General features: G+C 42.9%; 2 protein-coding genes and 1 non-coding gene across 3 annotated transcripts in view; 2 read left to right on the top strand and 1 right to left on the bottom strand.

Annotated features, from left to right (window-relative positions):
* Zyx (zyxin) overlaps nucleotides 1–676 on the bottom strand; it is a 10,371-nt gene extending 9,695 nt beyond the window's left edge. Inside the window, exon 1 of the mRNA XM_031381075.1 lies at nucleotides 529–676. Coding sequence (XP_031236935.1) covers nucleotides 529–676 — 148 coding nt within the window. The remainder of the gene's footprint in view (nucleotides 1–528) is intronic.
* Fam131b (family with sequence similarity 131 member B) overlaps nucleotides 1–21,395 on the top strand; it is a 36,572-nt gene that overhangs the window by 1,825 nt on the left and 13,352 nt on the right. The gene's annotated exons all lie outside the window — the stretch shown is intronic.
* On the top strand, nucleotides 9,755–9,859 carry LOC116100096. Its single transcript, XR_004122460.1, has one exon. It is a non-coding gene; the product is annotated as a U6 spliceosomal RNA (small nuclear RNA).

The following is a 21,395-nucleotide window of genomic DNA, read 5'->3' as shown; positions in this document are numbered from 1 at the left end:
GAGTTACGCGTTAGGATCTCTAGTTCAATATCCAATCCTCTGGTGCTTCCCTTGGTTTTACCCTGTCATCCCATCACTGTCTTCTGAGTTTCCAACTCTTGGCGTTCCCCATCTGCTGCACCCTACTGTCCAGTATGGTCAGTATCTGCCCTTGAACTATGCTTTAGGGGCATGCAAACTAACCCCATGAATTTAGGATGAGAAATTGGGGATGTTACCTGAAAAGATAGCCCCAGGGGGTGCACTTAGGTCAGAGTTAATTAACCCCGTTGGCAAAGTTGGAGAACAGAGTGAGGCCAAGGAGCCCCCGTTTCCAACCCAGGGGACAAGTTTCTTCATTCGGTTTCATTGCCTCCATTGTAAAAGGGATGGCATTTGATTCATTTGCCTGCTGCTTTATGTGAAGAAATAAATAACATGCCATGCATAAAAAATCTATATCGTTCTCAGTATTACTTCCCCATGCAAGTTCCACTCTAGAAAAGAATGGAAATTTCCAGGCAGTTAACCTAGGCAGTTTTCCCTCACATGCTCCCGTGTAGTTTGCCAGGCAGGTTTCCTGTGTCTTAGGAGATTCAATGCCCTCTCCGTCCGTCAACCTTAAGTCTTGAATCATATCTATGACTATACATTCATCATCTTTCCAGGCTCCACCAGTCTCTCTTTTCTCTGTCATCTTAACGTTTCCATCACCAGTGTTTTGCGTGGCATGTGTGACCATATGTGACACAAAGTGCTCAGCTGTACACACCCTAACATGCACGAGCTGGTCCTAGGCCTGTTCCTATGAAGATCTGTTAGAAACTTGATACTGGATTTACTCTGTGTGTTGGAGATTGTTTCTTGGGCTTTTCAGACCAAGAGTTATCACCGTCCTTCCAAATGTGCCTGTGTGGGGAAATGGAGTTTCCAGATAACTTTATAAGAGTAAAAGCCACCTACCCTCTAAAAGTCTCTTTAAGGAACAGCGAAAAATAGAGTATGTGTAATTGTTGGCAGCTGAACCTATTTATAAATCAAGAATAGGAGAGTGTGTAGGCAGACTCAATTTCACAGACAACTAAGAGCATTCAAGATGCAGAATGTTAAAGCTAAGAGTTTTAAGCCAGCCATTCTAAATACAAATTAGAACAAAAACAGAATTTCCGAAAGGGTCAGAATGACTGGCCCAGGATTTCTCAGGTGGAGGTTAGAGTCAGTGCTATTAAAATGCAGACAGCAAGCAGAAATTACCCTAATGGTTCTTGGTGGTTTTTCCTAAGCAAGCATTTTTTTTTTTTTTTTAATGTTCTTGGGTAGTATGAGTGATGTGTAGGAAGTCAATCAATGTCTCCACTTCAGGCATATAGTAAACCTGGGAGAGGAAGTCAGAAAATGGCCACTGACCTTGGCCACTAAAATATCCTTACACACGTCCCAGGCTTTATATCCACTAGATATGAGAAGTTCCCCCCTCCCTCAAAGGTATACAGTACAAAGTGTGACTGACATTCAAAGCATTCATGGGAGAAACAGCATAGTGACCAAAGAAAGAATTGCAAAGCAAAGATACTGTGAGAAGTCTTTTCAATATGCTGGCTGCAAGCAGACAAAAGAGTAATGATGTGACGCACTACTGTAAGCATCAGCGTACTGCTGAAACATTAACAATGACTGCAATAATTGCTCACACTCAGGCTAGATACAGCTCAATGGTACAGTGCCTGCCTAGCATGCATGACACCTCGGGCTTAGTCTCCAGCAGCACACCTATGTGCACACACACATGTATGCATCAAGGCCCATATGTGAGCATAATCTCAGGCACATGTGCACACACAGACACACACATACACACACACAGATAATAATGCATTGACATTGTTTGTTGTTACACAATTCTAGTCTATAGGAATATATTACTTCCACTCACAATAAACCTATAAGGGTGTGAGTATATAAACATATATATATATATGTATATATATATGGCTGCTAAGGAAACTAAAGCTAGCTAGATGTTGGATTTTTATCTCCTAAACTACATACTTTTTTGTAAGACAGTATATTGGTTAGTTTTTGTTTTGTTTTGTTTTGTTTTGTTTTGACAACTTGACACAGCTAAAGTCATCTTGGAAAGGGGAACCTTGAATGTGAAAATGCCTCCATCAGATTGCTTCTAGGCAAATTTGTAAGACATTTTCTTGATTTATGATGGATGTTGGAGGGCGTTGCACACTAGGGCAATGTCATCATTGGACAGGTAGTCTTAGGGTGTACATAAAAGCAAGCTGAGCTGGCCGTGAGAAGCAAACCAATAAGCAATATTCTTCTATGGTCTCTGCTTCAGTTCCTTCCTCCAGATCTCGAATGCTTGCCTGGCTTCCCTCCATGATGGACTGTGACCTGGAATGTATAATCCAAATAAACCTTTCTTTCCCACCAGCATTAAATCCTGTCTGTCCATGTATGTACTCATGCACATGAACGTGCATTCTGCACCTGTAAGTTGTTTATGTTATCATTACATAGCATCACGTAGCCAGAAAGTTTCCTAAGATTGTTGACGTCAGTTGTTAGCTTGGGGGACTAGAAGCAGGGATAGTAGACAGGCTACGGTGGCTCAAGTCTTCCTTTAATCCCAGCAGAGGCAGGCTGATCTCTGTGAGTTTGAGGCAAACCTACCTGGTCTATAGAGTAAATCTCAGGACAGCCAAGGCTACACAGAGAAATCCTGTCTTAAACAAACAGACAGACAGAAACACAAAACCAAAAACAACCAGGGTAGTAAAAGGCTTTTGTCAGTTGTATTTTCTCATGAACATGGGCTGCTTTTATAATCTAAGAAATAAGAGACGAGAGAAGTGCCACCCCGCCATTCCTCTGCATTTGCAGTGTCCTCTCCTTGTACGTAGTGCTGCACACATGTGACGTACAGCTTCCCACTTGCCGACAAATGTGTTGGTCCCTGGTCCCACGGGCACTTGCTTGTCAGTACACAAGGCTCTTGGACTTGAGAATGTTGATGGGATTGAGGATGAGATGAAGGTGAAGCTTTGTGGCCAATGCCCCAAACAACAGCTTCCTGTTATGCCCAGCTGCCATCCCCCACCCCCACCCCCAATGGAAGGGTAGAACAGACAATTACAATGCCACTGGGCCTCTGTTCTTCCAGGTCAGCCCAAATGACGGATGGATGTCATAGCCTCCTCTTATATCCACTTTCTCTTCCCTTTCCCCAATCTTAGGTCAACCCATATTTTCACATAACTTCCATATTCTAGACCCCCTAAGTACTTGTTCTCAGAAGGAAAAATAAATTTATGTTCTTTTGTTGTTGTTTTAAATCGCCTACTCCACAGTGCTTTCCTAGACAGGAGACATAACAGTAGATGGGTGGCCTTCTCAGCTATAACCTCTGTTATGATCCCATCAAGTCTGAAGTAGCAATGAAAGGACTATGGGGTCAAGTCTGCAGAGGTCAAAGGAACAGAAACAGGTAGGAGACCTTCATTCACCCTTGGTGCTGGGCCTGATGGGAACCCAAAAGCATTGCAATCATCAGCTCACAAATGTGGGGGCCAGGCAAGGCAGATGGTCAAATGGCAAAGAGTCAGCAATCATAGGAGCTGTGAAGGGCAGACAGGAAAGGAGGCCCAGGGCACCCACAGCAACACAGGCAGATTGCTGGCACAGAGGCTACCGGTAGTGGGGCATCTGCTGCTTCCGTCTTCTGTACCCAGAGGAAGCCAGAACCAGAGAGCCTGGCCTAGAAGCTGCAGCATTTCTTACTGAAAATAGCTATGTCATTACAGGCAGTAAACATTACAGGAATCGGGAATGAGTTTAGATAGATAACCTATCTTGTCAGAGATGAGAAGTACTTACATGGAACTGCTTCCCACTTCCACTCCCTTTCAGTAAGGTGGGTTGAATGTCAGAAACCCACCCAAGGGGTAGATCTAACACAGGAAATGGGTTGCTCATGTGTTAACCAGCAGAGCTTGCTTATGCCACCTGCTTGGTTGCTATTTACCTCAACACCCAAGGGTGGGAGCTATGTGGCAAATGGCTGCTGTGTCAGAAAGAGGAAAGGAATTTACCCAGAACAGCAGATGCCAAGATCATCAGCTTGCTCAGGGAAACCATTGAAGTATGAGCTATAATCCTTGTGCCACCCCCAAATCTCCCATTTCCTACTTCATTGCTGCAGTTGACTGTGTAGCAGCCCAACACAGACCCTGGCACAAATGAGCCATACATCATTCATTTACTGACTGATACTGCATTTCAGAACCCACTAGAATCCATCGTAGATGGCCAATCCTATATTTGAAAATAGCTTGAGGATCTTCATAACCCATCCCAACTCATTCATGTATTTATCCAACAATATTTAGCATGTACTACATGCAGGACATTCTGTGGTGGTATATATGAACAAAGTCGCTTCTCAGCCTTTGATCTAACATCAAGCCTAGTACAATACTGAGTGGAGGGAGATGTGCTCCTAGCCCTTGTAGATAGTCAGCACCCTTAGGGGATCTACCAGGGGAAATGTTCATCAAATAAAAACAACATGCCACTGTTCCAGAGACTTGAAAGATCATAGAATTAGGGCATGTATTACTTGAGCCCGAGAGTTCAAGAAAGGTTTTTCTAATATGAAATCAGGAAGATGGGCATGTTACCTGGGAGGAGCTACTCCTTCAGGACTCTGTGACAGCTGAGGATGTAGCCCATGCTGGGACCCTAGAGATGCAAGCCCATAGGACATCTAAAGATGAAGAGCAGTGCAGGCTAAAGAAAGGGGCAGTGCTGGCTGAAGAAAGGCTGGATGAGAGGACCTCTAGAGCTTGAAGAAGAGCTATGGCTTCATCTTAAGAACAATGTGGAGCTACTGCAGAGTTTTAGATTATATAAAATGACATGACAAGAGTTCTGAACTTTATAAATGCCACAATAGGACAGTGTGGTAATAACAGGAACATGTGTGTAATGGTTTGAATAGGTATGGCCTCCATAGACTCATGTGTTTGAGTGCTTGGCCCATAAGGAATGGCACTATTAGCAGATATGGCCTTGCTAGAGGAAGTGTGCCGCTGTGGGGGAGGGCTTTGAGGTCTCACATGCTCAAGAGTTCTCTTCTTGCTGCCTGCAGATCAAGATATAGAATTATCAGCTCCTTCTCCAGCACCATGTCTGCCTGCACACTGCCATGCTTCCCACCATGATAATAATGGACTAAACCTCTGAAGCTGAAAGCCAGCCCCTATAACTAAGTTTCTTTCACCAGCCCATAACATCTAAAGGTCCAACTACCACAGAATAGTGCCCCCAGCTGTCAGCCTTACCTTTACTATATGGCCTTTGACATTTGTTTATACCATTCAAACAATACTGCAGATGTATGACAAGTTGGGAGCACTTAGGATTCTGGGCCTTAAGGGCTACCACCATTTGGTGGCTGGGTAGAAGAGCAATGTGCCCCTTCCTCAGACTCAAGTATGACCCCCCACTTTCCCAATCCCCCATGTCCTCTAGCAAAGGAGAATAAAGGAGACTGTTTCCTCTCTACTGACTGTGCTCACAGCCTTCCTTTTGTTCTCTGACTGAAAAACACCAGAGTGTATCTCATTAAGTTCCCTAACACCATGTGTAGCAGTCCCTTGAGAAGCCCTAACTCTTCAATTCACCTTACATCTTACTTTCTTGCTCAACTCCTGAACCTTCCAGTTGGATCTGGAACTCACAGGCGATTCTTAGTAAAGATCATTCTCTCCCTTTCTGTGCTAAGCTGCTGGGACACACCCCCTCTGTAGCCCTGTGAAGTAGCTGCAATGTTTTTCTATCACAGCCTTTGTGCCACTATCACTGACCACAGAACAAATGTCTCTTTGGATCCTCGCTGCCATGTCTAGACAATTCCCCTTTGTTCCTCCCTAATATCTCCCAGCTTTGAACATCATGTCATCAAACTGTGAACTACTTACTGCATGTACTTGTACCATCCTTTTTCATCCTGGACCATTACTCGAGGGTTGCTATGTTCTAGTTCACTTTCAGTCGTCCCAAAATGCCTCTACTATGAGTGTTCAGACATTTTAGATGTAGATGACTCTTCCCTGGCTTTGTTCCTTTCATAGCTTTACCCATCACCACCACTTTTCCCACAAAATATAACAGAAATGTGATCCACACCCGTAGTGAGACACTATTTTGTTGTTGTTGTTGTTGTTGTTTTGTTTTTTTCAAGACAGGGTTTCTCTGTATAGCCCTGTCCTGGAACTCACTCTATAGACCAGGGTGGCCTTGAACTCAGAAATCTGCCTGCCTCTGCCCTCCAAGTGCTGGGATTAAAGGCATGCGCTACCACTGCCCGGTGAGACACTATTTTTATTAATATACTTTTAGGACTTTTTGTTTGTTTGTTACTTCTGTGGGGGTGTCTCACCTTCATGTACGTTTATGTACTGCTTACATGCGTGGTGCCTGAGGAGGCCAGAAGAGGGTGTCAGATTCTGTGGAACTGGAGTTACAGATTTTATGAACTGCCTCTGTGTACTAGGAATCAAACCCAGATCCTCTAAAAGAGCAACCAGTGCTTTTAACATCCGAGTCATCTCTTCACCCCCATAATATAATTTCTTAAAATAGTATGTTTAAAATCCTACCACTTCAATGGACAGCCTACATTTTAAAATTTATTAATGAAATATGTCTTCTTGATGCTAACTCATGAGAATTCAGTGTAATTTACACCATAGCACATCTTTTAAAATATTATTATATGTCCTTTGGTAATTACATGTATGAATACAATGTATTTTAATCATATACACCCTTCACACCTCTTTCTACCTCTTTCTGGACAACCCCACACACCCTCAAACCATGTGTCTCTGTTGCCCCTTCCTCCTTTTTCTTCTCCTTTCCCTCCTCCCGTTTACAACCCACTGAGTACAGTCAATACTGCCCATATGTGAAAGAGTGTAGTAACATCTCCTAGCTCATGGGCCACATTGCAATGGAGAACTGAGTCAGTCCCCACTCAGCAGCAGCCATCACCTACCCAAAGCTCCCAGTTGGGAAAAGGGTCTTGTGATGCTCTCTCCAATAGCACATCAATTGAGACATGAAATGGAAATTTCTGGATTCTCTGTAAACTCAGTTGTGTCACGGGATGTTTTTCTAGATGCTGTCTTGTGTGAGAGGACGTTTTGCTGAAACAGACACTCGACAGGGCATGTGATGTTTGGAAAGAGTATAAGTAGAATCCCACAGACAGTGAAAAGATGTTCTTGCATTGCCATGTCCTGCAATTCTTCACTGGTCTTCGCTGATCTTCACTTGTCTTGACTTCATAGAGAGAAACTGGTGTTCAGCTGATTCTTGCCAATTCTGCTGACTCATGCTGATTCGGTAAAGCTTTGCAGTTTCTGCTGGATTGAGCTGCTGCTACTGACAAGTGTTTTGTGTTTGCTCTTGGACTATACTGCCACTACTGATTTATATTGGTGTTTGCCATTTGACTGGACTGCTGGTATCCTGACAATAAAGAATGGAATCTCTCCAAAGAACTGTTTCTAAACAGGTCCACAAAAACCTTTCCCTATAAACTTTCTTTCTCCCCTACCTCTGATCAATGGGCTAGAAGAGAGGCTGAAACATTGAAGAACCCCAAATAACGTAGTTTTAGGAAAACCTAAGCCAGGGGCTAGAGAGATGGCTCAGCGGCTAAGAGCCCTGACTGTTCTTCCAAAGGTCCCGAATTCAATTCCCAGCAACCACATGTTGGTTCACAACCATGTGTAATGGGATCTGATGCCCTCTTCTGATGTGTCTGAAGAGAGTGACAGTGTACATACATAAAATAAATAAATCTGAAAAAAGAAAAAAATCTGAGCTTTACAGAGGCAAGTCTTATTTTTTGTGTGTTCATTATTGACACATTTCAAGTGGCTATGTCACAGTACAGTTCCAAATAAATACGCCACTACTTCACTCCGAAATTCTAAGCTTCTCTTCCTCCTACCACTTTCTTTTATATTCTAGCCACTCCTCTTCTTTTACTTTAATTCAGATAATTCTTGGAACCCAAGACAAACAATTCCATTTTCCATTGCCATGCCCCTGTATCAGTTTCAATTCCTTAGACAACTGATGAAGTTACTCTCTTAAATTGGCTCCCAGTTCCTTTATGCCTCTCTCTTCCTCTTTGGTACTTGCAAAACCTAATCATAGGCTAACCTCTACTCTGTTACCATGCCTGCACCCATGCATTTCAGCAGGGCTGGAGAGCACACAGGCCTGACTAGTACCATTTGATAATTCATGACAATGAACTTCAAGTGCCCCTTGGCAATTAGTTCTGTTTTCTCATAAGCATCCCAGTTTGCATGTCCATTTACTTTCCCAGTCTCTAGGAAGACTTCCAGACTTCATCTTTACTTGTTGTTCTTCGGCCTTAGAGTTCTACTGCTGTGAGCAGACACCATGACTGAAGCAACTCTTGTAAGGACAGCAGTTAATTGGGGCTGACTTACAGGTCCAGAGTTTCAGTACATTACCATCAAGGTGGGAGACTGGCATAGGGCTGGAGATCCTGAAAGTTTTACCTCTTGTTCTGAAGGCAGCTAGGAGAAGACTGGTTCCCACATGGTTAGGAAGAAGGTTTTTTTTTTTTTTAAGATTTATTTATTTAATGTTATTAGTACACTGCAGCTGTCTTCCGACACATCAGGTGAGGGCAATCAGATCCCATTACAGATGGTTGTGAGCTACCATGTGGTTGCTGGGAATTGAACTCAGGACCTCTGGAAGAGCAGTTAGTGCTCTTAACCGCTGAGCCATCTCTTCAGCCCAGGAAAAAGGCCTTAAAGCCCACGATCATAGTGATACATTTCCTCCAACGAGGCCACACACCTCCAAATAGTGCCACTCCCTGAGCCAAGCATATTCAAACTACCACACTCATACAACTGATAAGCTTCCTTCTGGTTTCACTGAGGAAATCAAACTAATTGAAAGAGCTTCCCTGGCCACACCCTCTCCCACATATCTGCCAAAAGTATTCCTTGACCTCATCTATTCATTCTGTTCCAACAACATAGACAAGAAACACTCCTACCTTGGAGCCTTGCACTTGACATTTCTTGTGCCAAGTTTGTTCTTCCACAAAGCTAGGCATGGTAGGACATGCCAGTAATCTCATGTCATACGATTTGTCCTAGTCACACATAAAGATCACCTTCAATAGGCACGGACAAGGAAAAAAATTTCATCTAGAAGATCCATCACTGGCAGCTCTCTTGGTGAACCAATGAGTTTATGGGGCTTTGCTTACATGGACATGGGTAACTCAAAGGTAGCTTGTATCACCTAAAAGCCCAACCCCAGCATGGGTGATATCTCACAAAGAGTTGTTCCCCAGAGTCCCAACCTCCCAACTCTATACTCTAGCACTCCTCCTCTAAGACTGCTTCCACAGTACAGGAGAGAGTGGTGATCAGAATCCTAGAAGGAGCCTTTGTGACTATCCTTACCCTATTCCTTCTGTGAGGGAATGACACCATCACCATAGGCCTAGCTGTCACTGTGTTGGTCTGTTATCTTGTGGCCATACTTACATGCTAAGATATTTTGTAGGTTAATATAATATTCTTCATAATAGCTGATGATCATGTCACACTCACAGAAGACAACTCAATTACAACATCCTAGCAAAGATGTTTCTTAAAAATAATCCAAACTAGAACAAAAGAAAACAAAACAAGTTCTCACTTTCAGCAGCAGTACTAAAATTGGAACGATACGGAGAAGATTGGCATGGCCTCTGGGCAAGGATGACACGCAAATTCATGAAGCATTCCATATTTTTTATAAAAAAGCAAACAAAACAAAAATACAGTGTTCTTGCCAGGCAGTGGTGGCACAGGCCTTTAATCCCAGAACTTGGGAGGCAGAGACAGGCGAATTTCTGAGTTCAAGGCCAGCCTGGTCTCCAGAGTGAGTTCGAGGACAGCTAGGGTTACACAGAGAAACCCTGTGTTGAAAAAACAAAAAAACAAAACAAAACAAAACAAAAATACAGTGTTCTTCAGTTGTATTACTTTTATATTGCTATTATGACATATTTCCTAACAGGAGAAAGGAGAGGAAATATTTATTGTGAATCAATGGGTTAGAGGGTCTCAGTGAGAAAGACATACAAAGGACTTAGTCTGGAGCAACAAAAATGTTCAACAGCTATTTGTCTCAGGGTACCAACCAGGAAGCTGAGAGGGCTGGGTTTAAAAATGGGGCTTGGGCTACAATGCTTTGAGAGACTCTGTTGATTCATGTCCTCCAGGTGGCCTGCAATTCCTTTCTAAGTTCCAGGTACCCCAATTAGCTCCTCCAATTAGGGATCAAATATTCAAACATATTCAAACATTCAAAATGCCTTCATTTTATTTTCAAATCATAATATCTACTCCCACCCCCAAAGGTTCATGGCCATCTTAACATGTAGAACGTATCCTATCTGACTTCAAAATTCCCCATGGTATTAATAGTGTCAGCATCACTCAAAAGTTAAAACGTCCAGGTCTGATCACAGCTATCAAATAAGCCAAGATGGGTGGATGCAAATACATCCAAGAGCTGTAGTGGAAGAAGCAGTCAGAGGTAATCCACCTCTTCCTAAGGGTCCAGAGCTGGCAGCTTCTTTGCGATGCAAGGGGCTTCCCTTCCTACACAGCCAGATAAAGCAGGCAGGCTGGGCTCCAAGGCCTAGCAAGCTTATGTCATGTATAGGATTCATGTCCTCTGTAGTGGCTGCACATGCCCAGTTCCTGAGGATGCAACTTATAAATGCTTCAAGATTATCTTCATTAACTCATTCTGTAAAGCTATCAAGAATCATTGTCACCCAGTGAATCACCAAATCAGACCATAAGCACTGGGAGATAATGTGGGCTGCCATCTGCAGGCTGCAAGAGCCTTGGCTTTAGACAGGGCCACAAACTCTACCATATTATTGTTGACTGTCACTGGGTGGACTGGAGAAGGCAATACTCTTCCAGCTTTACCACCTAATACACATAATGCTTGTAAAATCCACAACTGGTAAACTGTTGGAGAACCCTCCTATTAAGATTGAAGTTCCCCATATCTGGATGGCTCTCTAAGTTTGGAGCAAAATGGAGAACTCCTTTTCTCTTGGGACTTCCCTTTCTCTGCCTGGCATTGTCCAGAGCGTGTTTTTGAGCACACTTATCTGAAAAATGACCTTGTACCGAATTATCTACAAGCCCCGCATAACTCGACACACAAGTCCCACTCTGGTTTCACATAATGATAATTTGCTACTGTATTATGACCAATCAACCCTTCCCACCCACATAATGATTAGGTACTAAGTTACGACCAATTAGCACTTTGCACCTGGACCCCTAAAAGCCCTTATATACCCTATCCCTGGAACAATAAAGTAGAGTTGTCGCACTGCAGTGATCTCTGGAAGTCCTTCTATTTTACAGCTGACCACACTCTGCTCACCACTTCTGCTCCCTTAGTCCTTGAGGGGCTGGCCAATGACCCCCAAAGAGAAGGGAGATTTACAATGAACAATTTAGTGCAGCCAAAAGGAAAGTCAAAGTTAGAACATTTTTGAGACTCAAAGTCTCAATCAAACTTAACAAATTGCAAAGGAGAATTAGATACTTTCAATATATGATGACAAATAGTGAGCATCCCCATTCCAAACGGGAGGAAGGCACGGGGAAATAGCAGAAAAGGACAAAGCAAGACTAAAACCCAATAGGTCAAACACCAAGCCCTGTTTCTCTATGAGGCATTCAGGGTTTATGGTAGGATCATGGGGGCTCCAATAGGCTTGTGTTGCCCCACCCTGTAGTCCTTTCATTTGCAACATTATATGACTTTTCTCTTGGACTGACTACACGTGATACATGCAGCCTTCCCCAGCACATATTCAACATTCCTGGCATCTCTCACATCTTTTATTTTTTTGGGGGTGGGGGGGTTGAAACAGGGTTTCTCTGTGTGGTCCTGGCTGTCCTGGAACTCACTCTGTAGACCAGGCTGGCCTCGAACTCAGAAATCCATCTGCCTCTGCCTCCCAAGTGCTGGGATTAAAGGCGTGCACCACCACCGCCTGGCCATCTCTCACATCTTAAGGTCCCTATTGTAGCTTAAGCTTCAAGTCCTCAAAGTTTCACACATTAATCTCTTAGGAAATCTGACTCTGTTCACACTATCCAGCTTCACTGAGTATTTTTTTTTTCTTTCTGAAACCTTGGCTTATGCCTCCTTGTCCCTGTTATTCTTGCATCCTGCATGTCTTCAAACCCAACATCGATTAGATGGTCCCAGGCTCTCTTCTCAGCTCTAGATGTCCTCTTCTGACAATGGCTACAAGTGCTTATGTCTGACCCTCGGAAGATATTTTCCTAGATAGCCTTTTTCTAGAAAATTACCCCAAAAGACTCTGTCATTCCAGGCACTCCCTTTTCATAAAGCATGTTTTTCAAATGAGTTTTTCGGTTTAATACCCTGGAGCTGTCTATGGGTTGGTATTCTTCCATATTGCAAAGTATCTGGTCCCTCTTTAATTGCATCAATTTCCTTAACAGATATCCTTAACATCTATAGCTACCTTTCCCTCACCAATCTTGTCTGAAACTTGAAACTTCCTCATACTCATACATACAAACCAGAAACTTCTCTCACAGTTCCACTCTACCTTCTATTCTTCCTCCCTGAAAAATCTGCATAAGAGCAGTGAGTAATAACCATATCATGGATGGTATACTGTCTTCCAATTTCTTGTACTGAATTAATTAGTTAGCTACTTTTTTTTTTTGTTTGTTTGTTTTAAGACAGGGTTTCTCTGTATAGCCCTGGCTGTCCTGGAACTCATGTTGTAGACCAGACTGGCCTTGAACTCAGAAGTCTACCTGCCTCTGCCTCCCAAGTGCTGGGATTAAGGCGTGCGCCACCACCGCTGGGCTTTAGTTAACTACTTTTAATTAAACCTCACTAAAATCTCAGGGTCACATACACAGCATAGCCAGATTCTTTTCCAGAATTTAAAACAAGTTATCTAGCCCATTTCCTGACATAGTATTTGTTTCCCACTGAAACCTCAGAAGTATAGTGTTAAACTAGCCACATTTCTATCAGCATTCTGGTCTTCTGAACTCCCATCAGAATGGCCTATGAAGCTTCGCTTACAGTATCTTAAGACTTCTGTAACTTGATGCCACAAATGCTCCCCATTTGCCCTGCAAACCAGTTCCAAATCAGTATGAACCATATGGCTAGGCTCATCACAACAATGGACAGATTCTTTTTTTTAACCTAACTAACTAAGGACCTATTCTTGATGTCAGTTTTCTGCCTTAGTTATTTTTACTTTACTATGAACAAATAAATACCTAACAGCAGCGACTTAATAGAGGAAGAATTTATTTTGGAGCCATGGTCGGGGCCTTAAAGTTCATCATGATTGGGAAGGCATGGCAGAGTGAGTTGTCTGTAGTAACTGAGTGTTCAACGGCTGTTTGTGGTGCCAGGAAGCAGAGAGAACGTGCAGTAGATGAATGCTTGGTTGTAGCCTGTAAAGCCCTTCCCAAAGAGACTTTATAGAGATTTTCTCTAGGATGGTCCCACCTCCTAAAAGTTCCACAACTTCCCAAACATACCACCGTCTAAGGAGTACATGTTCAGATACTTAAGCATATAGGGCAGCGGTTCTCAACCTTCTTCATACCATGACCTTTTAATACAGTTCTTCATTTTCATTGCTATTTCATAACTGTAAAAAAAAAATTATTTTTGCTGCCTCCTCACAATTGTGATTTTGGTACTGTTAAAAGTCATAATGTAAATATGTTTTCCAATGGTTGTAGGCCACCATTGTGCAAGGAGCATTCAGCCACGAAAGGGATGGCAACCCACAGGTTGAGAACCACTGCAGTAGGCGATCATTTTATATTTGAACCACAGGTATCTACATGGCTTATGGTGTCATTTCCTTTCTCATGCTGTCTCCAAACAGACCACTTCATGTATTCAGAACTATACTTACCGACTCTATTTTCCTCCTCACCTTTATTTACCTTCAATGTACTCATCATCTTTAATGTATCACTCAGTCTTTAGCTCTAACAATAATATACACAGCTGGGCAGTGGTGGCGCACGCCTTTGATCCTAGCACTTGGGAGGCAGAGGCAGGCGGGTTTCTGAATTTGAAGCCAGCCTGGTCTACAGAGTGAGTTCCAGGACAGCCAGGGCTACACAGAAAACAAAACAAAACAAAACAAAAACAATAATATGCACAAGTATAGAGTTTAGTGGGGTTCGTTTTGTTTTTGACACATGGTCTCACTGTGTAGTGTAGTCTTGGCTGGTCAGAACTATGTAGACCATGATGGCTTTGGGTTCTGAGGAATCTGCCTGCCTCTGCCTCCCCACTGCATCCTCCAACCAATCTAGTCTAGTTGTTATGTTGTTTTTGTCTTATTGTGTTTTTCTCCCTAACAGCTTTTGACTTGACTTTAAACCCCAAGAGAGCACTTGTCTTGGCCTCCAGCATCTGGGGCAGTCCTGTCACACAGTAGGTGCTCCACAAACACTTCTAACTTGGAATTAAGAAGTAGCAAAAAAGGAAACCGGTAATCCAAGAAAAAAAATAGGGTAAAATGTTAGAAAGTATGCAATGTTGTGGAATGTTCCGCGGGCATGACCAAAGCAGGGCTGCCTCAGAACAAAATCTGCTCACATAGACTGCATGCGAGCTGCCTCAGAACAAAATCTGCTCACATAGACTGCATGCGAGCTGCCTCAGAACAAAATCTGCTCACATAGACTGCATACGAGCTGCCTCAGAACAAAATCTACTCACATAGACTGCATGCGAGCTGCCTCAGAACAAAATCTACTCACATAGACTGCATACGAGCTGCCTCAGAACACTGAAGATGCAGACAGGATGGGCTGAAGACTGAACGGAGGTGAAAAAAGGAGAAGACAAGGTAAGTGCCAGTGGCTTTTGCAGCAACGTGACTGCGAAGGACACTAGAGAGATACAAGGAGGAAGACTGACAGTGCAGCTCCTGCCTTAGAACAGGAGATGCCTTCACTCTGTGCTCCTAGCTGTTTCCACTTGCCGCAAGAGGAGTTACCCTGGCAGACAAAATGGGTCAGGCTGACATACCTGCTGACCTGAGTCTGACCCCAGGACCTACAAGGTGGAAGGAGAGAATCTACCCTGAGAGTTGTGCTCTGACCGCCACATGCACAGTGTGTCAAAATAAAGAAACAAATGTGAAAGAAGATTCCAAGGTAGTACTGGACTGGTGGCTCGGTGATGGAGAGTAAATACTTCTCTTAGACAGGACCTGAGATTTGTGCCCAGTACCCATATAGGGCAGCTAACAACCATCCTTAACTCCGGTTCCAAGGAATCTGACACCCTCTTCCGACCTACAAAAGAAACTTACACTCAGGTGCATATATGTACAAACACATAGGCATATACATAATTAAAAATAAAAAAAGCCAACCTTTACGACTGCTAGCACATGTGTGTACATGCATACAAATACACTCACTCCCACCCACCCACATTTAAATGAAGTATATAAAAATGTTAATAGTACAAGATACAAAGAGTAATGATATATTTTTGTTTTGCTAATCTGTATTTGATTTTTCTACAATGAATGCATTTGTTTGTGAAACTTTCATTAAGTTAGAGAATAGCACACATTACCTGAAATTAAGTTTTCAGCTTCCTTTGAATTTTCTCATCTGGGTGGAGACACTAACAGAAAAATTGTAACTGACTCACCTAGTGAACAGCCTGTAAGTGGTCCCACACCCCAGAGAGCAAAGACTATTTTATCAGCTTATTATGACAAAACCTTAACTAAACAGTGACCAGAACACCTCCCCCAACACTACACACCCATTTGTAAACATACAGAACAGCTGGGCAGTGGTGGTGCACGCCTTTAATCCTAGCACTTGGGAGGCAGAGGCAGGTGAATTTCTGAGTTCGAGGCCAGCTTGGACAGCCAGGGCTATAAAGAGAAACCCTGTCTCAAAAAAAAAAAAACAAAATACAAACAACAATCAAACAAAAAGAAAATAAAAAATACAGAACAGAAGAACAATGAGTTCTCTAGAAATGTTAAGTATCATATATATATACATATATATGTACATATATATGTATACGTGTGTGTAATTTAAACTTTATTGTACTAAAGCATACACAATCTGCTCTCTAATAAAATTATTTTAAAAGAAGATAAAGCCTAGATTTATTTCAATAGTATTTAATGTCACAATTAAAAAAAAAAACCATAAGCCAAGAGTGGTAGTGCATGAGTTTAATCCCAACATTTGAGAGACAGAGGCAGGTGGATCTCTGAATTCTGCTCTACATATCAAGTTCCAGGACAGTCAGGGATACACAGAAAAACATTACCTCAAAAAAAAAAAAATCATGTCTAAACAATCCAACAGAATTCCATGGGAAACATGTGGTAAGAAAAACAGTGGCAGCCTAAGAATTAGAATTAGAGGAGCAGCATGCTGTACTCTGGTTGCCTTGTTTTCTCATTATTGAATGAACTTTTGTTTACCTGAAGCAGGGTAACCTTGCTATTTAGCTCAGGATAGCCTCAAATGCACTGTGTAGCCCAGGCTGACCTTAAATTCATGACTCTCTAGTCTCATTTTTTGATGGCCAGAATTACACCCAGCCTTCACTCTTCATTTTGTTTGTGTTTTTTCTGTATGGGTATTTTGCCTACATATATGTCTGTATGCTATTTTCGTGCAGTGCCTGTGGAGGCCAGAGGATGGCCCAAAGATACCTTGTAACTAGAGATACAGGTAGTTGTGAACCATCATGTGGGTGCTAGAAATCAAACCTAGGTCCTCTGGAAGAACAAGAGCTATCAGGTGCAGAACCATCTCTCTAGCCCTTGTTTGGCTGGTTTTCTCAAAACAAAACCTTTCCAAGGAGTTTAAGCTGGCCTGGAACTTGCTATATAGTCTAAGCTGGCCTCAAATTCACAGCAAGCCTCCTAAACACTAGGACTACAGGCATGCAACACCATACTTGGCTTTCACTGTTTTTTTTTAATTGTCAAAAATAAAGGCCTGTGCCACCCTTGCCTGGACTCAGCAGCTTTGCTTCGCGTAGGAAGTGATCTTAGGGAACCACATGGATCTGTCAGGTAATTAATAGTTTCAGGAAAGTAGATTTTGCAGCAGATCCTCACCCAGACAAGAATATGAAGAAGGATCTGATCTGCGATTGTAGCTCAAAATAGGGAAACTGGCATTGGTTACCTGGTAAAAGTGACGACAGACAGGTAGTTTAGAATTCTATCCAGCAGGCTTATCAGCACCAGGCAGGGGTATCTTCCCCCAGAGGAGCCCACGTAAAATGAGGGTTCAGGGTGCCCACGTAAAGACTCCAGAGCATAGCAGAGTATTTGCTGCTCCCTTCACGAACTGCCTAAGAACTGAATCTGCTGAGTTGAGAAACCTGGTTTCCAGTCCTAGGATCTATTTGTACTCCATGAAAGATGGGTTGTCAGGAGGGTCAATGAGGCTAGAGTAAGTAGCTACATAAATGTCTGCTCTACAGACCAAATCCTCCTCTTTCTCTTGGATTTATGACAGTTGACTGGTTCCTTGATTTCAGAAAATCCCATCTGGCCCTATTCTCTGAGATTTAAACTTTCCTCACTTCTGACTTCTGACTCCTTAGCTGCTAAGGCCTGCTTCCTAGCATTCTGCCTGATCTCAGAGTTTCTCTGTGGAGCCTTGGCTGTCCTGGAACTCACTCTGTAGACCAGACTGCCCTCGAACTCAGAAATCCACCTGCCTCTGCCTCCTGAGTGCTGGGATTAAAAGCGTGGGCCACCACCGCCCGGCTCTGCTCCACCTTTTGACTTGGGCATCATGATAGCATCCTATGTGGCCTTTGAGATCTGACAGGATGCAGCAAAGAGCACTAGACTGTTGGAGAGAGAAACTGAGCTCCACTCATCCCAGACCCCTTGGACTGGCCTTACTCCTTGGGGGTTTTATAAAGTGTCTTAGTCCACTTTCTGTTCTATCCCCTGGGTACTATCACGTGAGGATGCCCCCTCATCCTCATTACAACTGGTACATGGAATCACATAGCAAAAATTCACATGTGAGCTAGAAAGATGGAAGGGGAAGACCGAGATGGGTCCTAGGCTTCCTAACTCCTCATTCTTCCAACACTGAGTCCAGTCCTGAGGGCCCCTAACTCTCCCAGTAGAAGGGCTCTAATCTTCTTCTGAGGAGAGGTCCCTCAATGATCTAATTCTCTCCTACTGGCTCCACCCTTTAAAAGATCCACCATCTCTCAATACTGTTAAAGTAGGAAAAAAAAATCTTCCAGCACATGATTCTTTAGGGGACCAACTATATCCAAGCTGGAGTGGATGGGACATTGAAATCAGAAGTAATTCTCTGCTGAACTTTCACACAGATCTGCTTAACAAACAACCAGATGCATCCACCCTCTTGGTGACCTGAAGCACAGCTCTTGGGAGTATCTCCCTGGAAGCAGCTGTCTGTGCACCAGCATGTGGTAGACAAGGTTACAGGATCCTATGCTTTGTGGATTGGTGATGCTGACTTGCCCATGGTATCTATTAGTTTTCTCTTAGCTGAGACAAATACCTGAAAAAACAGCTGAAGAAAGTTCGTAATTTGAGTGTGCACAGTCCACCATGGCAGGGAAGGCACGATTACCGAAATATGGGGCAGCTGGTTATACTTCTCAGGGAGTGGAGAATTATGGATGCTGGTGCTCAGCTTTCTTTCTTTATATTATTTTTGTTGTTATTATTATTATTATTATTATTATTATTATTATTATTATTATTATTATTATTATTTTGGCTTTTTGAAACAGGATTTCTCTGTGTAGCCCTGGGTGTCCTGGAACTCACTCTGTAGACCAGGCTGGCCTCGAACTCAGAAATCCGCCTGTCCCTGCCTCCCAAGTGCTGGGATTAAAGGCGTGTGCCACCATTGCCCGGCTCAGTTTGCTTTCTTGTTCATCCAGTCCAGTACCACAGGCCATGGGATGGTACCACTCTCTCAGGGTGCATCTTCTCTTTTCTGTTAACTATCTCTGGAAATAAACTACCTCAGAGACATTCCCAGAAGTAAGTCTTTTATTTAATTCTAAATATAGTCAAGTTGACAATAAAGATTAACCATCACACTATTGCACATAGGAGATATGTGGCTGAGAACAGCATCAAAGACAGCACTGACCATCCTGAATCATGCCTTTACGCTTCTTTACGTGGTTATATATGGAAATGAACCTAGCTTAGACTTGCAAAGGTGTCAGATTGCAGAAAATTAGCGAGCTGTGTTGGCCTAAAGGGTTACATCTTCTTCACCGCCTAGCAGATCTGAGATTGGTCAGCATAGGCCTTTCTGCCTCTCCTGCCAACAGAAGGCAGAGAGCATCTGCTGTGGCTCTTGGCATTTGATAGACTGACTGCTTGGAGCTATCCTTCTGGCCTCAGCAGACTTGCACAGTGTAGGACCTTCCACCAGCACAGGGGCTGGGAGCCTCATCTGAGCACCTCTCTGAGAGTGGGAGTATGGCGAAGAAAGCTCCACATACTACCATGATGGAGGAGGATTACCATAACCCCAAAGCCAGCCTGAAAGGCATAATAAATTTCAGGGCAACCTGGGCTGTAGTGAGAAATCATATATCATTCCTCCCCCCCCAAAAGAAAAACCTCAAATATATTAAATAAATGTCATCATTGCTAGTTCTCAGACTTTGATGACTTCTAACCAGACAAGGTTTTCCTATGTATTATCTCCACTCCTAGTGCCTTAAGCAAGCAGGCCTCCTAGGAGCAGCTGGCTATGAGTTGCCCTAAAGCTAACTCAGCAAGGGGAGTTTCTGAGCCTCTTCCTTGATGGCCCAAGCTACAAACTCTTTTCATCGATGTTAAATGAGACATGAGTCATGAGCATCGTATGACAGCTCCTGAGACCTCTTGCTGAAAGCCTTCCTAAGGAGAGGTGATTGTTTTTCTATTTCAGAAATTAGGAATGTAAGTAAATGCATCCCTTCTTAGCTTATGAGCTTACCTTAATTAAAGACAATCAGGAGTGAAAGAATGGTTATCAACTAAATTCCCTTAACTGAGTAATACTGCTTTTATTTATTTTAATTGAAAGCCACCCTCTCATACAATATATTTTACTATGTTTTTTTCCTTTCCCTAATTTCCTCCTAGATCTTCCCCCACCTCCCTACCCACTCAACTTTATTTTTTTTTTACTTAAATTCTTTGTCTTTTATTGTAATTAATTGTCTTTTATTATAATTACCTTCCCTTTCTTCCCTCCCTCAAAGTCCTCCCATATACCCATCCTTGCTCTCTTTCAAACTCATGACCTCTGTTTTCATTAATTAGTGTTATAAGCAATATATATAAGTACATATACATGTATATTCCTAAGTATAACCTGCTCAGTTTCCATAATGTTATGTGTAATGCTGTTTATTTATGCATTGACAGTAATTATTTAAAAGCAAATGAAGAAACACATAACCAAAGCTCTTTTCTACCACATAAAATCTGGGTGTGGCAGTGTACATTGGTGGGGGTGATTACGAGGGGGATGGAGGCAATCAGTGCTCCTGAAGTCTCAGGCCAGTCTACCCAATCAATGAGCACCTACTTCATTGAGAGAGCTGGCCTTAAAAGATAAGATGGAGGAGTAGGAGAGATGGCTCAGTGGTTAAGAGTACTAGGGCTCTTCTAAGAGCCTTTGGTTTAATTCCCAGTACCCATATACTGGGCTCATGAGTGTCTAAGTCCAGTTCCAGGGGATCTGACACCCTCTTCTGGCCCCTACAGGCACTAGGCAAGCAGAGTGCACACAAGCAAAAAACTCCTACATGTAAAGCAAAATAAACATGAGGCAGAAAGCTATAGTGGAAGACACCCCATAATGACTCTTGTCCTTTGGACACATGCACATGGACACATACAAATATATATATATATGCACAAGGCATCCTATTAGGGGTTCTGTATGTATAGATAGAACAGTCTTTCCAGGTGCAAAGTGATATTTGTGTGCTACATTTTCCTATGCCCTGACACAGCATATGAGCTTGTCTTCTGACATGACCTGCTAGCATTAGCCCATTCACACACACACACACCCCCGCCACTCTCCCCACTCCAGCCTTCCCACCCCCAGCTAGGGTGAAGGAGCAGTGCTGATTCCCCATGTGAATTCCTGCCCACCTCCTTACCTGCTCAGGAAACTAATCTTGCCTGTTCTTGGACTTTGAATGTC

The sequence above is a fragment of the Mastomys coucha genome, unplaced genomic scaffold, assembly GCF_008632895.1.
Source record: "Mastomys coucha isolate ucsf_1 unplaced genomic scaffold, UCSF_Mcou_1 pScaffold20, whole genome shotgun sequence".
Taxonomy (NCBI): Eukaryota; Metazoa; Chordata; class Mammalia; order Rodentia; family Muridae; genus Mastomys; species Mastomys coucha.
This window is presented reverse-complemented; position numbering and strand designations above follow the sequence as displayed.